General features: G+C 42.7%; 1 protein-coding gene across 1 annotated transcript; it reads right to left on the bottom strand.

The window, feature by feature from the left end:
* Positions 1-481: 481 nt before the first annotated feature.
* On the bottom strand, positions 482-22188 carry eml3 (EMAP like 3). Its single transcript, XM_079580446.1, has 24 exons — positions 21897-22188; positions 10519-10692; positions 10233-10341; positions 8653-9162; positions 7533-7640; positions 7322-7350; positions 6436-6468; positions 6228-6348; positions 5918-6067; positions 5772-5838; positions 5487-5597; positions 5304-5399; positions 4084-4218; positions 3657-3795; positions 3266-3417; positions 3049-3174; positions 2835-2966; positions 2693-2760; positions 2483-2571; positions 2198-2295; positions 1638-1725; positions 1467-1565; positions 1273-1403; positions 482-1024 (listed from the first exon to the last, which is right to left on the bottom strand). Exons 1-24 carry the CDS (start codon positions 21919-21921, stop codon positions 824-826), a joined length of 2991 nt encoding a protein of 996 aa, XP_079436572.1. The 5' UTR covers positions 21922-22188; the 3' UTR covers positions 482-823.
* Positions 22189-22498: the final 310 nt, after the last annotated feature.

Here is a 22498-nt window from a genome sequence, read left to right as displayed (position 1 = left end):
ATCACTTCAAGACAGTTTCAGATGGAAACCAAAAGTAAATGGCAAACCCTTAAAAAGAAATTGTATAAGTAATTGCATGAGAGTGATCATTAACACAGTAGCCACTTATGAGATGTTGCAAAAAATGTTGCCAATTACGTTTAGGATATCCTTATAGGAGGTGGTTACAGAGCCATCTCACGTTGGTTTTGGTCAGTCTACACTTCTGACTATTATCTTCATTTAACTGAAGTCAGCCAATGATCATAAATGCCCAGGAACATACATTTAATGGGGAAATGTGCCTGTGTGACGCAATTTAGCTGCTTTCTGAGCCTGCATATAATAAAGGGACCTGTCAACTGAAGCGCCAGTAGCTTGTCTCAAATTGTGAGGCAACACTGCCCACTAGTGGAATTAAGTATACAACACATCCCTCAATCTTCAATTGCTTTATTTTGACTGTAGACAAATCAAATACATAAAACTGTATTAAAGAAGTCATTGTGTGTAAGTATTGTATTTTAGTCAAGTGTGTCAAACAGTCACAGTGTGTCAAATGGTCACAGTCCATCTACATATATACAGCATGTAAGCTGTGGAGTCAAACACTGACATTAAACACACAATTCTATAGCAAAAAGGATTGAGATACAGGCATGTGGCAGTAACAGGAATGTTCACCAGTGACATTCACAAGTTGTCACTTGAAAGGAAAATACAAAAAGTCTTTGGCATTTATGGGTTTCACACAGTTATTGAGAGTCTCTTCTCTTAAAAGGCCTGTTTGGTTGGGTTTGCAAAATGTCCACATGCAAACATTGACTTGGTAAACAATTTAGTACTAGCAGACAGCAGGCTCTGGAGAACTGGTGGAAGTAGAAGATAGTGATGCCAGCCTCTCTCTACTGTCCCCCACCCGCTGAACCTTCCACTGGAGAATACAGGTGTCTTTACCCCCCATAGAAACAAGGTGAGAGTCACTGCAGGTGAAGCACACATTGGTCACGTGACTGCCATGGCCCTCGTACTTGCGGCTTGGTGCCTGAAGAACAAAGGATGTTAGGAAAGAGTTGATTCACTTAGAAAATATGTTGCCACAATGCCACATTACTGCCCATTACAGCATATTAGAAAAAGGAAACAAACGTCGGAGTGCTTCTCACATATTATGTAGATTACTCTGAACTTACTGCATTATACCTGGTGTGGTATTTGTTGTGTCAATATTTTATTACAAGATTCAAAACAATGTTGTTGAAATCAGTCTGAAATCACTCGGCATAAGCTCACCTTGGGTTTAGGGCAGGGGTACTGGAACAGGTGGACTTTACAGAAGTCATCCGCCACAGCCACCACTCTCTCACTGTGCGAGCGACACAGAGCATTGATGTCGGTGCCGTCAGACCCCTCCAGCCACACGCCTGCACACAAATCATCAGCCAAGTGAAACTATTGTCAGCTAGGGAAAAGATTCAGTGTCTTACCCATAACGTGGAAGCCCAGCACACACGTGTACGAGGCCCATTCTCTGTCCTTACTCTCATAGCGATTTCTTAACAGTTTACAACCTCCCGCAATGTCCCCTGCCAAAGCACACACAATGTTAGTTTTACATGCTTTTGCAGAAACCACCTGAGTCATAGAGGTGAACTCACAGTAAAGGATTTCATAGTCTCCGGAATTAGACATTATGTACTTCCCGTCTTTGGACCAGTCCAGGTGAGTTATGAAACTTGAGTGACCCTAATTGAAGAAAAGAAAATGAACATAAAATACATGCAAAAATCTAGTGCACCATTAATCCCTAAAAAAACATAGTTTTCATCTCGTAAAGCGGGCACATGTTTTTATTGCGAGACCATATTAAATCATAGGCCTTTTTTATATATGAAAATGAGTCTGACCCCTCTAAAACTTTACCCAAATCTACAACTTAGGGCTTTATACTTTGGATGTATGACTAAAGCTAATTGGAGCTGGAAAATAAGAATGGCAAAAACATAATGTTGAAATATAGCGCAGGATTATTAGTCATCATTTTACAAAAACATCCCATGACCAGTGACCTGAAACAGAGGGTTTAGCAAGCAAAACACTGGCCCAATAACTGGTACAAGGGAGGATCAAGTGCAAAATTAAATTCTGAATATTATGCAGCCTAATGGGTTTGTCTGAACATATGGATTTCATTTGGTTTTTTTCCTGCTCGACTCACATTACACTTCCCAAAGCGTGAATAGCGCCGGCCATTCTCCGACACACTGTAGATGTAGATGAAGTTGTCATGAGAGCCAACCGCTAAAAAGCTGCCATCTGAAAATACAAGAGTCCATTCACAGTTAAAAGGGGGGTTTCCACTTTGTCTGCCTTGTCATGACCCCCTTTTTTTATTTTTTTATGAAATGCAGCACAATGCCAGGATTCTGCTTTCTGGATTCGCCAAAAAATGCAAATAATAAAAGGAGCAAAAAGTCTATAATAGTGCCATTGATGAGCTAACCTGGGGAGTATCTCATGACAGAATGTTGCTCGTTCCCATCGACGTACTCGGAGACCACTTCCCGGGTCACGAGGTCCAGAACCACCCACCTGTCAGAACAAGTAAGGAACAGACAGAGAACAATTGTTACTATTGTCTCACTGTATAAAAAATGAAGATAACCGTTAGTGTTTTAAAATGTTGCCCATGAGACCTTTTTTCATCCCATACCTTCCTGTGCTGAGGCCAATTGATACAACTGATCCTACTGGGCTGAAATCTGCACACAGGCCATATTCCTGTAAAGGCATCCCAGGTTATTCGATGTACGTCCACAAAACATGCGCAACGTTTCAATGAATCTGAGACAGACTTCCAGAGTGGTGCACCAGTCCATCTTGTGCTCCTCTGCGTTCCACAGAAACACCTGCCTGTCGTTTCCACACGAGAGGAAGATGTCCTGCGAGGGGTGTGTTGCCAGGCCCCACATCTCATCGACATGGCCCTAACGAATACACGTTTTTAGATTTCAACGTAATACTGTCTGAGCAAACTGAGATAGAAGTGATCAGAAATGCAGCACTCACCTGCACTATGACGACGAATCCATCCGAGAAGGTCCCTCTGAGAATCGCGTTTCTTGTTGTGCCCACTAAAAGCTCTTCACCATCGACGTCGGCGATTGTCCGAACTGCCCCGAATTTTTCCGGGATCTGCGAAGGACACATGATAAAAACTCAAGACTTCATCTACAGCGAAACGCGCGGGCGGGTGTTGTTGGGCGAATCTGCAGATGTGGTTCACCTCACACTCTCGTTCGGGGGCCAGGTCGGCGCTCCAGCGGATAATTTTTCTGTCTTTGCCCCCTCCGCTCAGCAGGCCTCCCCCGGGCAGAGTGCACAGGGTGAACACGCTTCCCTCATGGGCCTTGGTCTGACGCATGATCTGGTAAGTCTCTGGGAATGAAGACGACAGCGTTACAGATCAACCCTAAAATGCCTATAGTTTCCTATTCAGCTGGAGGACAGGGATTCTATGGTCAAATTTGCCTTTTCACTGTCAAAATGCAGATGCTTTGACCTAGTTTATTGGTAATATCGATGCAACTGCAATATTAAAAGTGTTGGTAGTTAGCTAAGTCAGTTGAAAAGAAGCGATAACTTTCATATTGCAAATTTGAGCTATACTCCTTCACCTTTAGCTCCTTTGCCGAGGGTTTTGATGTCCGCGGCTGATTTGCCCCACGTCATGATGTTCCCCTCCGAGTCTCCCGTCAGGACGTCCCCAGTTAGGCTGAACACGAAACACTGGATGAACTTTGGCTTCTTGTATTTCTGACCCAAAGAAGAAGAACACAAGTTAGGAAATGTCCTATAAATTGCCACCCAGACATTAACATGGGACTATGGTGTATTCAGACTGGCACAAAAATATGAATAAATTAAGCATCGTTATTTAAATCGCTCCCACTTCCCAAAAGCAAAGCTGTATTCTTCATTGTAAGTTCCTTGTTACAAACCCATACTTCCTCTTTCTGGTTTAATACTGAGCGAACAGCATCCGTTTCAGTGTTACAAATACAAAAAGTCACAGTCACAGTCCAAAACTGAAAATGGCCTTACTCCGAAGATGCCCTGCTTCTTGGTAAACTGTCCCGCGCTGAGCGTCCAGAAGTAAACATGGGACTTCCCACAGGTGATGATGTTGTTGCTGTCGCCGGGGTTGAAATCCACCACAAACACAGCCTCATTGGTGCTCTGCAACATTGAACATAATGCAAAATTTGAAATCCACCCTATTCCCTAGAATGGCAGATTTCGATTGTAATGCTGAGTTCATAACATTTGATGTCAATATCTTCCATGAAAGGAGAGCCTTTCAGCCATATCACACATATGCAGCATCTTTGCTGTACTTTTGTGGGCTTTCATACCCGAGCTGCCCTGAGAACAATTTCAGCTTGGTCGTCGAGGCAACGGAGTAAATATTTCATGCATCGATAATTGAGGAGTTCAGTTTCCGGTAAAGCGTGAACATGAGCACGTTCAGGATGTTTAACAGGGGGGTTGGCACTGTCATAGTGTATTTTACTGTATATAAGGTTAAAAAAAAAGTCTAAAAACAAATCTGCGGCACTATCCAAACAGAGAACTTATGGTGATGTTGATGTTCTAACTGTTCCTCTGGCCATAGGACATAGGTTCCCATAAGTAGGCGGCACGTGTGGAGTACAGTAGAGGGGTGGACAGGCCAAGCCAAAGGCACACTGTATAAACATACAAGTCCATCCAACAGGAACAGCATAATTATACCCCACCCCCTCGGCAGCAGTGGAACAGTCCATATGCCACTGTACAGCCGCACCATGAAGGAGCGTTTTGTGTGGGACATCTGTAGTCACTAGAGCTAGCGCCTTTAAGTATTGTGTCTGTCAAAATGTATTAAAACAGATGAAATAATGAAGCTTAACTAGAGTTTTTTCCCTTTTCGAAGTCAATTTGAATCATATAAACTCATGTACGATATTTTGTTATTGCAATGGATATTTGCTCTTCCTTAATAGCTACAGTATTTACGATTTCCTGATTGACATTTTTATTTGACTGAGGTTAGTTTTGCACCCTGAAGAATAGGATCATAAAGACACAGTCCTGCCTTACTATATTCTTGACAAACGATTATAAGGTTCACTAGTATGAACTTTATTTCCTGCTGTTACTAACTTAAGACTTGCTGTGCTACACATTAACATACTCATCGAACACAATGATGACTCTTGAACAACATCATAAGGTTACATTTTCACAATTTCAGCTGCATAAATGTATAAAACCGGCCTCACCTTGACCTCTGCATGTTTGGTGCCTTTGCTCACTTCCCACACCGACAGCATGTGTTCATTAGAGTCGTCAATCACACACAGGAATGCCCCTGAATCCTTAGCAACAAAAACACTTTTGTGTTATATATTTACAGTATTTCATTATTGTAGGCAATATCTGAACTTGGCTTGAGCTTAACTCACAGCAAATGAGAAGGCGACGGATCCCACTCCCCTCTGAAACGTGCCCACACCGATCTGCTGGAGAGTGACCAAGGTGCCGGAGTCCCAGATGTGAACACAGGGCAGCAGCGGCTGATGGGGAATATTATATTATAATATATTATATTATATATTATTATAATAATTATAATAATATTGAGGAATTATCAACTTTTTATAGCCAAATATTTAGTCAGAGCATGTGCATAACAATCGGTACCTATGATGGGAATACTGGCCAAAATCTTGCAGTTTTCATCTAGTTACCTTATCTTTGTCCACTCCCGCCGTCTGACCGGAGGCGATTCGCACCTTGTCAGGATGGACGGCCAGACTACAAAATAAATCAATGTTAATTTACTGGCAGTAAAAATAAAAGATTGTAATGATAGTCCCAAATGTTAGCGACTGACCAGCGCACACAGTCTGTGTGTTTGCGATAGTGCCTCTGCGTGTGGTTGTTGATGTGGTAGATCACTATTACACAGGCGATAAAGTACACTGCCTCGCCCGTCGGAAGAAAGTACAAGTTTGCACGGCAGTCCCTTCCTCTGTAGCCGTAACTGGAAAGGCAGAGTCAAGGTGACAAAACTAGGAGTCATTTTATCCACTTCACTCATTCAACTGTGTGAACCCTACGGTTCAGGATTAGAATCAAACAATGTACACGGACACTAGAGTGAAGAGTCTAGTGCCTAATAAAGATCCCTACGGAGAGGATACACCCAGTCCAGCTCCAGCTTCTCAGAGGGCGTGTCCATCTTCAAGTCTTCATAGTTCTGGATGTTGGAGGGGATGTACATTGTAATGGGCCGACCTCGAATGAACATTTTTATCGACTGCCCTGTGGGACAGAAACAGAATAAGCACCAATTGGCAGTGATAAAAGGGAAGAGTATGGAATAAGAGAGGCCTTATTGTGTTTTAGTACCTTGGCCATAGCTTCCTCTCTTGGATCCCGATCCTATATGAGAAACAAAATGCTAAATGGTCACATGCACAAATACATATTGTTGTACTAATTTGTATGAAGTGCAACATACAATCACATACTAACTTTATTCACAACCAACTACAAGTCACACCTAATCCAGCTCCGGCATGACACAGAAAAGAGAGCAGTAGAGTTTTGGGATACTTCACCAGTGGTTGTCCATCATCAGTCTGTGGAGCTAAGAGGTGGTGCTGTTGGGCTAACCACAGGTCAGCTCCAACAGGGTGTGTTTAACTTCCCCAAGAACGCGTAGAAAATGATGGCACATTCGCTGAGGAGCAAAATGGGCTCGCTTAGTCATGCAGTTTGAGCCACGAGGCCCCTGTATGACTCTCATTTGGACTATTTATATTAGGGATTGTCCTCCAAAACAAGGAACACTTGAACTAACTTCACGTCCTTTGTATAATAACACTTTGCTGTTGTGCGACATATAACCAGACTCTGTTAACACAAAGGCTGAATCACTACCATTGCACATATTGTTGTTCCAAACCTCTGCAGCAGGACAGAGGCCTGCAGGGGCTGACTGTGTCCATGCTAAGCCAGCTCTCGTGAGCACTATATTTACCACAGAAGTGGTTTGTTGGAAATACTCTCATTTGTGTTCAAATGGCTCCATGTGTGAAGCGGTGAGGGCCTGGGCTCATGTCCAGCTCCAGCAGAGCCGAGGAACATGGGAGAGTTCACTACAGAGACGATAATCATCAATCAACTAAAACCACATTTGGAAGTGAAGCAGCAGCTCTCTTTTTCCAAGGCCCCTATGGGTTTACCAGTGTGAGAACATGTTTGATTCAAGATAATGACAGAGATGCATCACCTGCACTGGAGATGAGGTCCTTGGCACGGCTGTGGAGAGGACACAGAGATGAGCACAGATCAGTCCATAGCATGCACTTGTGAGGCTTTTCATGGGAATGGAATGTTATGATCTGTGCCTTCTCCAGCACAGTGTTTTTGATGAGATATGCGAGTGGAAATAGTGAGGCGCGTCATTGTACGGTGACAGCTGTGTGGGGGCCAGCACTCACTTCTCCAGGCTGGGGGAGCGCATCAGGAGGTTGGCTGAAGATGCTGCTTTCTTCTCTAGTCGCTTCCTTGGCTTGTCATTGATCAGCTTCTCACTGTTTCTTCTAATCCTAGGAGATCCCACAGGAGACATTATCATTATCATCACTAATCACAACATGAGATAAATGATTTGAAGATGTTAGTGTGATTAGTTCCCCAAATGCACTTTGCAAAATCAAAACACGTAGCAGCAGTGTCAGGTATTAAACAAAGACAGTCAGTGGATTGGATACACAGAAGCATTGAAATAGTTTCAGTTGTATTTTGAAGGTAAGAGATGCTTTTGTTTAGCAATTTGAAAAGCACAACATGCTATTTGTGAATTATGTTTGTGACGGAAGTTTGAAAGGTGGTTGTTCTGGAAATATTTAGCAAAGGCAATCCACATTGTTCGAACAAAGATGTGCGTCAGTGGATTTCAACATGAGAAGTGAAAGTGAGTGAATCATCGGTCTCTCCTTCCTTCACAACACATCTACATAAAGAGTACAGTTAGTAAAAAACATTAAAATTATGAAGTAGTCTGGCACTAGAAAAAAGATCATACGCATGCACAAGTCACCGAACAAATAAACGCAGCAAAATCAACTTTGACATTTGAACAGAATGGAGGCAAGGCATCATGATTGTAATAAAGGATGCAAAAAGGTCGCTGCAAACCTCAAATTTCAACACAATGAACTGAGAAATCTGAGACCTACTTTACACATGTCTTACTAACTGAGGGGCTGAACAAAATAACACCGAATGTATATGTTTTTCATGTGTGATATTTTCCACCGGGACATTTGTGTGCGGTACAGCTAATCCTAGCGCCATCACTCAGAGGCTGAGGGCAGCAGTGTTTTTGCTTCTCTTATGTGTGAGTATCTTTCCAGTTTGTCTCTGTTGCAATTCCAAAACCTCCTCCAATGTTTCGTAAAAGAGTTGATCATGTGATTATCTGGAAACCTGCTCTAAAATGTCGCCATAGTGCCGTTGAGGTTTGCAGTCACATTAGAAGGAGGGAATAGTGATTGGTTAAAGCCATGCGTGTTTGCGAATATAACATAAGTTGTGAGTGGGACAGGGAGGACGCACAGGGGCTTCTTGTCTGCCTCCGCGATGGGGGACAGAGGAGCAGAGCGGGGGTTCAGCTCTGCGCTGCGGCCCGTTGTGGAAGTGGGGCTCTGTTCGTCCGGAGAGGAGCTCCGGTCCAGGTAGTCCTCCTTCTGCAGAGTCCTGATGGTGCTTGGCTGGATGGGCTCCTCCAGTTCAGACGCCCAGCCCAGCTCCTTGTCCTGCCCCCCTCCACCGTCTCCTTCTTCCTCCTCAGGCTCCTCGGCCTCCTCGTCGATGCCTGCCACGCGGTGCAGCTTGGCGCGGCCGCCCTCGCTCCCTTGGCTCGTGTCTGAGGGCAGGCCATCTTCCAGATGGAGGCTCCGGACGCCCCTGCTCAGGTCCAGTGTCAGCCTGCTCTGAGCCGCCGCCAGCCCAGACAGGGTGAGCTCGGTCTGGGTGGACCTGTCCTTTGTGGAGGGGTCTGTCTGGGGCAAAGCTGACTCTGTTGTGATCCCATTGGTTTTGTGCACTGGGCTGTTCGACACGTGGCTGGACATAATTCACAGGGGAGTTAAAAAAGAAAAATCATAGCATGCATCACACATGAGCACAAACCGTATTTTCCGGACTAAAAATCGCACTTTTTTATCATAGTTTGCTGGGGGTGCGACTTATATATCAAAATATATAATTTCACATGTTTGTTATTGTCACACTGACAGCCACTAGAGGGCGCTCTAGGCTTGTGTATCAGTATCTGCTTTAAAAATGGCAAAGTTTGGAGTGAGTGAGAAACTTGTGAGCGAGAAACCTGTAAGGGACTGGCGAAAAGCGGAGGTTACTCTTACTGCAATGAAGAACACAAAAAAGGCTAATTGCGGCTAAAAGCTAATGGCCACAGCTTGCAAATGAGCGCTTGAACAATACGATGCCGGGAGAGGCCAGTAAACAGTGCGGTGACACCTCCATTCCCAGGTAGTTGCCAAGGCTGGTGCGACTTATACTTCGAAGAATACGTTATGTCTTTCGGAACAAAGCAACATGGCGTGGTCTACTTTAAAACGGTTGAAGCTCCAGTGCACTGGGACGACGTTGAGCCCAGTAAAGTAAGGGCAGCAGAACACACACATGTAATACTTTATCTGTCTTTTCCCGACATTTTCAGACATGAATTGATTGCAATGTAAAAAATGATTACACAAAACAATAGTGATGCCACATAAGAATGTAAAAGCCCTGATCGGACACATGTTGTATCCAATAATACGAAATATAGCTACTGCAAACAAATCACCTTCTTTTACTTGCTAACCATAAATTGTGACACTATGACAAACAATTAGAAATGATAGCTGTCAATCAAATGACCATGAGGCTTCTGTGGATCCAGGACTTTATGGAGCAAACACTCCCCTCTGCATGAGCTCCCTCTACCCCAAATACTTTTACTTCCAACAACTTCCACGCCAAACAGTGTGTTTTAACCGTTCTGTGTATAAAGGGCTGCAAGTCATAAAATATTCCATTTACGGCTTTGGCTGCGAGCTTCTCTAAACAGACAGCGGGCCAAATGTATTCAAAATTATATTGCCTGTGGACGCGTGTGGACATTTGGGTACCTGGGGGTGGGCTGGCGGTCGACGGAGCAGCTGGACGAGTGCTTTCTGTTGTTGCTGCAGCCGTCTGCGCAGCACACTTGGTTCAGCACTCGGGCGGCACCGGGGTTCACTGTGACAAACGTCGTTATGTTATTTAAAGGATCATTTGGCGATATCCCTCTCGTGTTTGGAACTTTTCTCGATACAAATGTGCTCAGATGCTGCTTTGTTGGCAAGCTCTAATGACTGGTAGCAAAATAAATCATTAACTGCTGATAAAAAATGGTTGTTAGAAGAAGGCGCAGACCTGCAATGAGCTGCTGTTTGAGCAAAGGCAGGAGCTTGTCGTGGAGGCGGATCCTTCGCAGAGCATCGGCCAATGAAGACTTGAGCAGCGTGATCTCATCCTCCTGGGCCTGGAGACGCACTTCCATCAGGGACGTCCGGTCTGGGAACTCTGCGCTGTCGGCCGATACATCATCTGCAAAAAAAAAAAAAAAAGGGAAAGACGAGTACAAGTTTAAAATGTTTCTGTGATTTCCGTTCTACAAAATACATGCAACACGTGTGCATTTTCTGGCCCTGCTGTCCACAAGAAGAGGGGCTTACACATTAGTGTTCAGCTGGAACAAGAAATCCTCCGAGCATCCAAAACCCCCTCAAAGAGCCCCTTGTAGGTGCAGCCAAGTCAGAGCTGAACAAGTGAGAGCATGCAGAGGGGAGGTTCTGGTCCAAAAGTCACTGAGTCTGAGCTGGGATGAGCGAGAGTCATGGAGGGGACAAGGGTCTCGGAAAAGAGATTTGGAAAGATGCATGAAATGTTCAGCAAACTCTGCCCAGGCCAGTATTTAGCCCCCAGGCCCTCTTAGCACCATTTTTAGCTTTTCGAGTCATAGTTTTTTGCTGTAACTTTGAGGTTTTTTGTGCTAGGTTGATGATATTTGTCAAAGGTGTGTGCTTTGAAATGTATTTAAATTCATCAGAAGTAAAATTGAAGAAAATACTATTGGGGTCTTTGACTTGCAGTTTTATGGCATTTATATTACTTTTCACAAATGTCTTAAATTAGTTTCTAAATATTTATATTTTAGAACAGATAAGTTTAGTGTTACAGGGATTCACATTCCACACAAAAAACTAAATGAGTTAATCAACAAAAATACTTCTTTTGTGTCGTTATTTGCCATTTCAAAAATATGAAATACTAGGTCCTTGCAAATCCTTTGCTTAAAGCTTAAAGAGGCACAATGTGGGTCTTTTTATAAATTTCTTACCCTCCACCTTAACCAAGCATATTTTCTCCAGTCCGCCAATGTAGTGTCTCATTTGAAAGCTAAGACCTACCAAACTGATCTTAACTTTTTTGTCGCTTTGTTTTTGTCACATTTTGTAAGTGTTTTTTGTCTCTATTTTTATCAAATACATACAAAGGATCCTTTATACAGAAAATATACCACTGCTTTTTATTCAGAATGTGTTTATTTCCAACACGCTGGCATTTGAAGAGTTAAAACTATTAAAATTAGATGAATAATTAAATGTGGTTTCTATGATGAGGCCAGAGGGTAAATCTTTGTTCTTCATGTTTAGTATTTAGAAAAAGAGCCCTTATACCATGGCCTAAAGAGGATGTGTTGATTTTAAAGAAGGCCTGAGGGTTAAATGTGTTCTGTAATGTAATGTGTAATACTTACTTTTTAAATACAAATGTGACATAATCTCAACATCAGCAACTCAAAGCATCCAGGACTAAAACCTTCACTACTACAGTATTTAAGCCTATAATAACCTACAAGCATTTCCCACGTCACATGCTCACTCAGCTCATGCTTTGTGTTCTACTATCCCAGTCCAGATCTGCATGTTTTCATTATGACTCACCATGTCTCTGCCAACTTCCTTAAAAGAAACGGATTCTGGAATAGCACCAAAAGGAACGAGACATTTTGTGCTAAAACATCCTCCAGTCCATTAACCACTTCTACGCTTCAGCTCCAGATTCCTGCAAGTGACTTTTCAGAGTCTTTGGAAGTTGCAATATAGCAGAATGACTCTACCAGGCTGCAATTTTGGGGGAGTTTGGTGACCTTTTATAAGACCAAAATAAGAGCATGGAACCACAGCGGCCAATGTTTGTCTCCGGTCGGTAGCTGTCGACGCTCGCCAGCGCAGTGATGTCAGGCGTCGTGGAAGCAGTGATTCATTTTCACTAGAACAGGAATTTCATCATCATAAGAAGGATTGCAAAATGTTTGGCACTTGTCTGAGCGACAAATGGAGGAGCTGTTGGGCCGAGTTTAAGTCTACTTCGAAAAGCTGTTTGTTGAAAAGTAGTTTGAAGACCTACAAAACTGATCGAAGATTTTTTCTCGAGTTGTCGTCATATTTTTTGGCAACTTTTTGTGGCCTGTTTTGTTGCTTTTTCATTACTTTTTTGGTTGTCTGTTTTGTTGAGTCCTTTATCCTTATTTGCGTCTCGTTTTTGTCGCAATTTTGCAGGTTATTTTCAAGAAGCTTCTGCTCGGAGAAGGCGGGAGTTAAGAGGTTAAGAATATGCAGCCTTATGACATAATTAATATTGCAACCTTACTAAGTGCAAATCCAAGTGCAACCAAGAGCTGGTTTTGAGACTGTCAATCGTGTATGTAATTAAGTTTACAGTAGCTCTTCCCATGAACTGCACACCAGTTCAAAGCCTGACAGGTTAATGACTAACAAATAATAAAACAATTTATTGTCACTTATCACAAACCCAGTAACCTTTTAGGATATGGTGATAACACACACGGCACGTGCGCTCAAACCTCATTACAAGTATATTCAACATAAAGATAATCAGCATTTGCAATTTGAAATAGATTTTTTTAAATTTTATTTTAGATTTTACTCTCTCTCTCCTCATTTTGCAATCTTACAGACTATCACTTTAAGTTTTGGGGTGTGATGTGCACCATGAAGCAGCGCCAGCAACACGTGCCTCCAAAAGTCCTTCTATAACAGCGTTCATATCATCATTTTGGGGGGTAGACTTGTTATAGATAGAAAAACATTTCTTATCACAACTCTCAAAACAATTCAAACATTCCAGTCGCCGGCCTCGAATGTGAAATACTGGACAAAGCAGAAACACATGTTCACAACCCTGGGCTCATCTAGCTATAGCTTCATCAGTCAGCGGGCCGCTTCAAAGAGCCAACATCATTAGTAAATAAACACACGCTCTTTCTCTGAGCGCCAGATGAGGCAAATGTAAGGCCCAAACTCCTGCAGTGATGGATGGACACGCTGGGCCGTTAAGTTGTGTGGTCAGCAGTTTTCAGGGGAGCCTAATGCTTTACAGTACGTGTTATGTGCATGTGATTCCTGCTGTGTGGCCGTTCATATTTCTCCAAATGCGTGTTTAAACGTGTATTGTGAATCTTGAAGCTTAAACATAAAACACAAATCTCATCAATCTCAACAAGTATTACAAAAGTATAATCACACGTTTTATTTTTAAATTGATGATTCCTTTAAGGAGACAGATCAAAGCAACACGCCCTTCGAACATGAGTCACGTTCCACAGCCAATGCTTCATCTCAAATTTCACGCTAACCCGCTTCTTTTGTATTGTGAGAAGGCTGTCCCGTCTGACCCTATAAGAAGGACCAGTTGGGACAAGACATCCACTGTGATGGAAGACTGGAGCTGAAAAGCACTGAATGCAATAAACCATTTCCCGTTGAGATGTCACACCCAGTTAGTCAGATAACATAGACGTGAGTAAAGGGCGAGCAAACAAAAGTGAGCTGAACACACAGCACAAACTGTAGACTCGATATGCAAATTACTGCCACTTATCAACAACGACACACACAGTAAATTCCCAATAACGTTCTTACATATACAGTATATCACATATATATGGAATATAGTTTGAGTGTAGATTAGTTAAGTTAAGATACTGTGGGGCCTAAAATAGATCCTTGTGGAACCCCAGCTTTGTTCACCCCAAGTGTAAATTTGTATCATTTTGTACAAATTTGACTCCTAATTGAGGTGCCAGTTGCCACTTTTTATAACAGTTACAACTAGAAAAAATAAATATTTCTAAAGGCTTTCAGCTTTGAAAAGTAACATTCAAGATTTAGTTCCTCCTCCTCCTCCCTAACTGTCAATTACACATAGATTGTTCTCTACCTTCTTGTGATGTCGTTTTACATATTTCACAACCACGTGTTAAACCTGATCTCGGTAGTTTCCTTGGCAAAGTAAAAATTTCCCTTTTAAAAGATTACATAAGTGGATTACATTTTACAAGCAGCTGGAGATTTGAGGCCTCCGTCTGCTGCGATCTTTTCTCTTCAGGAAGGTGCACCAAACAGGAAGCCGAAGTTTTCCTTTCGGGCCAACACCAAAGGCACCGTTTATGACCGAATTTACCCTGAGGGAAAAACTATTAACTCTCCACAAGCTCCGAGCACGTACAAATACTGCCCAATAAAGGTAGATCTTTGGATTATGGGCAGTGCCGACTGTGTCACAGCAAAGGGGGAATATCTCATCTATGTAAGTACATTAGATAATCCATGAAGACTAATCATATGTTGTTGGTTGCATTGTAAATTGTACAGACTAAACAATTGCAGACTTTGCAATTTGCTACTTTCATCCGTTCATGTTGCAATTCTGATTCAAATGTGAATGAATGTGCAGCTCCAGTTCAAAGTCATTGTTTGAGGGAAGTAGGAAATGTGTTAAACACCTCTGTCAGGAAGCTTTGTTTTGGCATTTGTCCGTGAGCTTAGTCAAGAAACTCGCTATAACTCATTTTGATGGCGTTTTCAGAAAAAGTCTAAGCTAGGGGTGTCCAAACTTTTTTCATTGAGGGCTGAACATTGCAGTATATTCGGTGTGGAGGGCCACGGATTGGTGGTGAGTGCAGTGAAAATTGAGTTTTAACCCGTGCCCCACACTTTAACACTCATTTATACTCCCTTTTCGCATTTAAATAGGTAAGTGCATTCCAAGCGTAGTCACTGTCAATGCATTTATGCTTCCACACATTCCGTATTTAAAGCTGCATTATGCAACTTTTAAAGCAAACATTTTTTTATATTTGTGCATATTTGACCTTGTAGGGACCCAGCGGCTGTAAGAGTGGTCAGCATGGGGCCTCTACTTTCCATTACTGTGGTCTCTAAGATGCTCCAGGATCTATTGTTTGGACGGTTTAAACTGCTGACGGACCCCCTCACCAGAACACCTACAAAACAATTGATCCTAGAGCGTTGTAGAGACCACTGTGATGGAAAGTAAAGGCCGTAAAAGCCGCTGGGTCACTACAAGGTCAAATAGGCACAAATAAAAGCTTTGTTTTTCTTGCATAAAACGTTGCATAATGCACCTTTAAGCTTAGAACCTTAAAACTGCTCTTTCCCACAATGCAGTGTTGTTGTAAAAAGTACAATCTTTGGCCAATTATGTGCCATTTCAACAAGAAGCCTGGAGGCCAGACTGTGGGCACCTCTGGTCTAAGGAACTTGGGGATAATTTAGCTTCTGTTGTCAACAAGTGTTTTTCTGCTTTCAGTTGTCCAGCCTTGTTCCACTGTAGCAATAAAACCAAAGAACCTTCTTGGACGAGAGGCCAAACAACCAAATGAAAATTCTTTTTGAAACATTTTGCTACAGTTTCCACAATTTGACTTCACAAGACTGATGAGACATTGAGTGAGGAAAAGGCTGCACTTTGCCTATGGAAGGCCCGAAGATCAAATGAAATGGTATACGAGTATAGATTTCCTAATTCCTTGGGAAGTGTGCATCATGTGCCTTTTGACAAATAAACCCGCTAACCTCAAAGAACACCCTGTGGTGTAATAACTCCACTTAGGGGATTATACAGGTATTCCAGATTACATAATTGTCACCTTTATACCCCCCTTTGCACTCATATGTGAAAAAGTTGAATCCTAAAGCAGTTCATTGTGACATTACCGGTTGAGTGAAAGTCTCTGTGACCACGTGTGTGTTCCCGCTCTTCTTCTTCACTGCCTGTTGGTTTTCTCGCAGCACAATGGGCAAAGGCCGTGTGACTCAGAGCAGCTTGGCAGCGGCTCCATAAATCAGGAATTTGAGCCGGATCAAATTTACCGCAACCGCTCTACAAACCTGGTCATATTGTTTGGAACACAGCGGTGCAAGAGGTGCTGCTGTTGCACATCAGGCCTGGGATCATGACTCATGAAGCACCAGCCAACCATGAGAGAAATGCAGATTATTGAGATAGCAACTTTTGGAGCCTTTTTCACACAGTTCTTCCAAAAACCAAAGCACAACTGGATTATATAAACGCTTAATCATTTTAATGTAGGGTACTAAAAGTTGTGTACTGTGATAGCGCACCTGAAAAATGTCCGCCATTGCGCTATTTATTTGCTGTTCTGTCAATACCTTTGCAGTTCCAAGTTGCAACTGAGCTTGTTTGCTCTACCAGGACATTACTTGGAGCCGTTACAACTAAGTGCCAGCGGTCAGCCCTGAGACGGGTCCTACAACGAGCCAGTGGACGGAGCAGGACTCTGGGCTGAGGTCCACTTCAGTGACTGTTGACGTGGGTCCAGGAGGAGGAGGCTGGCGGCGGGACAGCTGCAGCAGCCGCTCTCCGGTGGAATGTGTCTCAGTCTGAGCACAGAGCCGCGCACTGTTTCTGCCTCATGGACAAGAGTCAAGCTGAAGACCCAGATGTCCAGTCCATGCAAATGACCAAATTAGATGCATTACAGGCATCTGCTGATGGAAACAGAACTTCATTTCTGAGGGCAAAAGAAAGCCATAGTCACCACTCATGATTAGGCCTGTCACGATAACAAATTTGAAGTTCGATATATTGAGGCAGGAAAGTATCGCGATAAACAAAAATAATGACTCTAACAATACTGTCAACTCTCAGGCACAAAAATGACCTATAAACATCGAGCCCAAAAATGTATCGTTTACCGTTTTTTTACTGAACGATAAGTCGATATAGTATTCCTCAGCTCTACTCATGATACAACACAATATCCTCCTGAGCCGTCTGCGCCATGGCCTTCATTCATTCGCTGTTTTGTCCTCCTGCCGATTGTTTTTGCCTCCACATCCTGTCCGCCCATGCACTATCTACTGTCGACTCTACTGTCCCGTGTGAAAAATGAAGCAGAGTCTCAGCCCACATGCCCCGGTATCATTCAACCCAACAGGCTGAGCCGCGGCTCACCACCGGTGGGCGGCTGCAGCGGGGGAAACGAGGCCTTGGCATGTCAACAGCCGCTCAGATCAGCACGTTCACAGGCATTTCACACGTCTCGAAGCAGGACCAATAAGAATTTAGGGGGCTGAGATGTAGATGAGTGCATATCTTTTCACTTTCGCAGCCTAAAACAAATCTGTCCCCTGCCAGGCTTATATCGTCAACTGCTTCAAACTGAACGCATTCCAGCACAAAAAAACGCAATAAACATTTGGTCAGACCCACACTCCTAAATTAGCAGACAGTAAACACAGATCGAGAGCGGGTGGTATGCCTGCTAAATGCACGCAACTTAACGGATAAAGAAAGGCATCTAAAAATACCAGGAAGGCAGGACATGGTTAACATTGGCATGGGCTCATATTTAGAAGAGCCACATTGTGCAAGCCCGAGCCTGTCCCGCACAAAAGGCCATGCGTAAATCACTGCGCATGACCTGACAGAGTTATCGATTCGTTCGCGGGTTCATCTTTCTTGAAAAGAACCAGCCAAATTCAACAGAAGGAGACAGTGTTGTGCTCACTGTTGTCAAGGTATTAGTCAGATACAGACTTGAATGTTTTCCCAGACGGTGGATCATGTTAATAGGCGTCAGATCTGGAGTATAAAGGAGACGGCCCCTGTTGACCCAAACATTAGCTCCACAACACATTTGCTTCTTTGCAGTGACTTGGATCCCGTCCAATAAGCCTCACGCGGAACTCACGTGCCATTAGATAGAGATTAAATCAGTCCAGCCGATATGTCTTTATCATTTTTCTGAAGCAGAGTAGCAACAACAGTAATCGGAAATAATCTGACCAAAAGTAAAACAGACCTCCATAGTTCTCATGCATCTATTTCAGAAGAACCTTTTGAACATGCATGCAAACCTGAGACCTTCCAAGTCATCGCATATTATTTTATTTGAACATTTAGTAAAACCGCATCGCTTAAAAAGGGATGCAATTTCTTTCATTACGACATGAAGGGTCTGAGAACTGTGCATTCCTGTTGTTCATAACCCAGGGCTTTCATGGTGCCATCCATGTGGAGCGGTGGTTATGTTCTGCGAGAAAACAGACTCTCGGCGAAGGTCGTGAATGAGGGGCTTGTGAGGCGTCTGCGCCAAAGCGGAGTTCAGCTGAGGACGACCACAGAAGTTTGATTTCATTGAAAGAACAACTATCTTGTTTTCCTCGTCTGAAGGCACAAATAACTCTTTATGGGAAACAGCTGCTTGGCACCGCTTTATCAAACGGCACTCTCACTTCTTATAGAAACTGCATGGACTTGGCCGTCTGTGAAACATCCAGCTTTTGTAAAATGAGTAAATCTAACAGGGCACTTTACGCTTCAAATGGTGGGTCAGAAAAACTGCTAAGCTAATACAGCTATACATTACAGTATTTGTTGATATAAGATTCCAAATGTGACAACAACGTGGGCATGAGTCTCCTCTGTTTATTTTCCTGACATATTCCTGTCGACATGTTGTCATTAGCGCTCCTAAAACATCCTGGACAACCTTCAACCTGTCTCACACAGCAAATAAATCACCCTGCACTGGTGATGTTTCCCCTCCACAGACTGGTAGCTAATAACTGTCACTTGGGAAACAATTTTGGATTTGCCTATTACAACCGATAATTGTTTATGTGAATAATCATGTCAGTGCTCGATATACATTACATTATCTAATGAGAATTCATCTTAACATGGCCAGAGATGTTAAGGTTGTAGAGTGGCCAGTGCTAGTTATAAAATAAAATAAATCGCCCAATGTAATTCCTAACTTCCTAAAAGCATTTCTAACTATTTAATTCTTAACAAGCAAGTTTCACAACTTTCAGGGTGGAATACAGACATGATAAAGTAACCAACAACAAGCCTGCTAGATCCCGATGGACGAAAAGGCAAGAATCAAAAAGGTTTTTTTTTTCACAAATGTCTGCTTTTACAATACACTGAAGGACAAAACTCATTTCATTCAACTATTAGACAAAGATCTGATTTTAAATGTCTGATTTTGATTAAATTGAGATTCTTTTTTCATGAGCCACCGGAGGATATCACTTACCACTAACCACACATCATCACCTTACAGTAAAGTGTAAACACAAGCGGGCACATGATGGAGTGTGTAATCACTTCACTATCATTACTCCATTAAGGAGACACATGGGAACAACAGTCTGTCTCCTTGCATGCCTCCTAAAGCCCACTGTAAAGTGTTGCAGCCCCGGCCCACAGATGCTGCCCATACCTCCCTGCACGATATTTACTGTCCCCCAGCGCCTTAGCGCTCCACCGCTTTTACAAGACAAGTATGTAAGCACAACATGGGCACAGAAGGTGGGACAGCCGAGCCTGCACAAAGCAACAACAGCAACATTGTGCAATGTGCTTCTGGCTTCTATAAACCAGGCCGGGATGTGGGGGCGGAGCGGCTGGGGAAGCATTTTTCTCATTGCAAAAAGATATTTTCAATCTTTTTCACAGACAAGAGGTTCAATGTGTGTTAACGAAGAGTTCATATGAGCATGTAAACAAATGTACCTCACTGGCTCATTATTTGTGTGGTTTGTGTCCAGTGTTTTGAAAACTACTTAATGTTCCTGGAGGGAACATTAAGTTAATGCACAGTCATATGCATGTGTTTGTGTAAATGACTGGTTGGACACAACATTTCAATAAGCTCACATGCAGGTCTTTCAGATATCAAAGTTGTGGTTGCATGCAGTGTTGGGTAAGTTACTTTACAATTGTAATATATTCTGTATTAGTAGTTACAGCTTTAAAAATGTAATATGTTTGTATTACATATTACAGTCTCAAAAATGTAGCTGAGTTACACTACTTTGACTTACTTCTGAGTTACTTTTGGCGAAATATAAAATGAAAATTGTAACAACGCCGCAAACTGCAGATCTTGTGCACCAGCATCCATCTTGATTTGGTTCTACATTTTATTTTGGCTAGAGTTTGGCATCTTTTGTTTGGGCCCCAAAATGATTTGGAGGATTATTATTATGCAATAAAGAGATCATATCCCTGTAAAGTACTCTTAAAATGCAGAAAATGCAGTCAGTATGTGTTTAATTTAATGGCAGAACATCCCTCTAGGTCATATATAATGCAAACTAAGAAAATGGTTCTTTATTTTGGGCTACAACTGTGAGGTTAGGTTTGGCCCTTGGTTTGGTGTTTTGGAAGAGAATTTGCCCTCTACAACACAAACTTGCCTACCCCTGGAGTGACCGTTTCAAATTTTACTTTATACACAAAAAACATCAATACAAACCATTTAAATGCACTTTAACTTGAGTTACTTGAACAGTGTTGACTAATATATTCCCATATTTTGGTAAAGTAATATGTTATATTCCTTTGTTACTGAAGAGTAATATATTTTTGTAACTTGTTACTTTTGTAATACGTTGCCCCCAACACTGGTTGCATGGCGCTGCATAATTTGGAAAATGTATCAAATTCCGATTTTTCTTATAAGTATTGCAATTATGATAAGACAGTAAGATTTTAAATGTATGCTTTAAAGTCAAGATTCAGTTCATAGTGCACACTTTCAACACATCCAGAAACATTATTGAGAGAAGACTGAAAAATGGACAAATACAACATGTTTGTACAACTCTACCTACAGGGTAAACAAACCGTGTACATACATCTGAAAGCTCCATGGAGGCAGGATATCCTGTTAGCTGCATAGAATATGCATCTATCAAATAATAGCCTTCTTAAGCGTCATTAATCACCTGACTGAGCAATCACACTCTCTCACTGAATGCCATTTCTCTTGTAAACTTCACTCAGTGTTGGCAGGGCTGACAAAAACTGCATCTTCAAGTCTAAGAATAACTGAAATATGCCTGAACGTTATTACACACTTAGTACAGCTGACAGTTTAAGGCTCCTCACAGGCAGCGGTGCCAAACGAGACAAATCCTGGGCTCAAAGAGAAGGAAGCTGCGGTGAGAAAATACAAATACAGCAACTGTTTACAGCAGACAGGCATGCTCCTCTACCCCCTGCTGAGAGTCTGCGACAGGTTCCCATTTCCCAACGAGAACTGTACACTGTCGACTCTAAGCCCAGGCATTTCTACTTCTGGAGCTCTTGTGCCAAAATGAACCAAGTGATGTGGTACTAAATTAGAAGCTGAAGTGAGCTAAATATCCTCAATTAAAGAGTACTTATGGAAACCACACAGGCTGCAATCGAGATTATAATAGGCTGTCTTCTTCTGCACGCATTTCCCAACGGAACTATTGCAAAAAACAAACAAACCTTGCATCGCCGCCCCGATAGGTGCCTCTTCTGTGCTCTTATAGTTTTGTTCAAATAGAAATAGACAGCATCAATTTAATCCCTGAACATGCGCGATCAATTGAGAGATGATCAAATGAGCTCACCCAGACTGTTGGTGGATGAATCCATAATCCAGAGTCGGAGCAGTGGGGTTGAGATTAAAAAAAGTCAGTCCAGTGGTGTGTTTTCCATGCTGAGAGAGGAGTGTCACCACGCTGCTTCTGCTGCCTCACACACTTCTGTCAAGCCGCCACATTCAACAAGAGGCGCTCCGGAAAGGTCTCGCCCTCCTGTAATTAAAAGCAAACATTTTAAAGAAACAGACTGACGCCCCCTTAAAGTCATCCTGCTGTGCCGTGTGTTTCTGCGCGCACCAACCCAGCTGAGGCAGGGGGGAGTTTGGCGAGGGAGGAAAACTTTTGAGTAAAGGTGGTGGTGGGATGCGATTCGCCTCCGGAAGTGCAGTGTCCAATGGGCTCCGCGATGATAGACTTGAGTTTGTTTGAAAGATGGACAAGGTTTGATATAACAGTTCTTCCGGTCGCCAAACTCAATGATAAAACAACGAAATGCTTGCCTTGAACCATGCGCTGGGATAAAATTAATCCGAAGAAACGCGGTATGACTTGCTTTATTATTTCAAGAGTTGCGCTTATTCTCTTAGCTTTGTCGCCATCTTGTGGCAACGTTGCGTAGTATGTGTTGA

The sequence above is a fragment of the Gobius niger genome, assembly GCF_951799975.1.
Source record: "Gobius niger genome assembly, chromosome: 21".
Taxonomy (NCBI): Eukaryota; Metazoa; Chordata; class Actinopteri; order Gobiiformes; family Gobiidae; genus Gobius; species Gobius niger.
The sequence above is the reverse complement of the archived record's forward strand: the minus strand, read 5'-3'. Positions and strand labels throughout refer to the sequence as shown.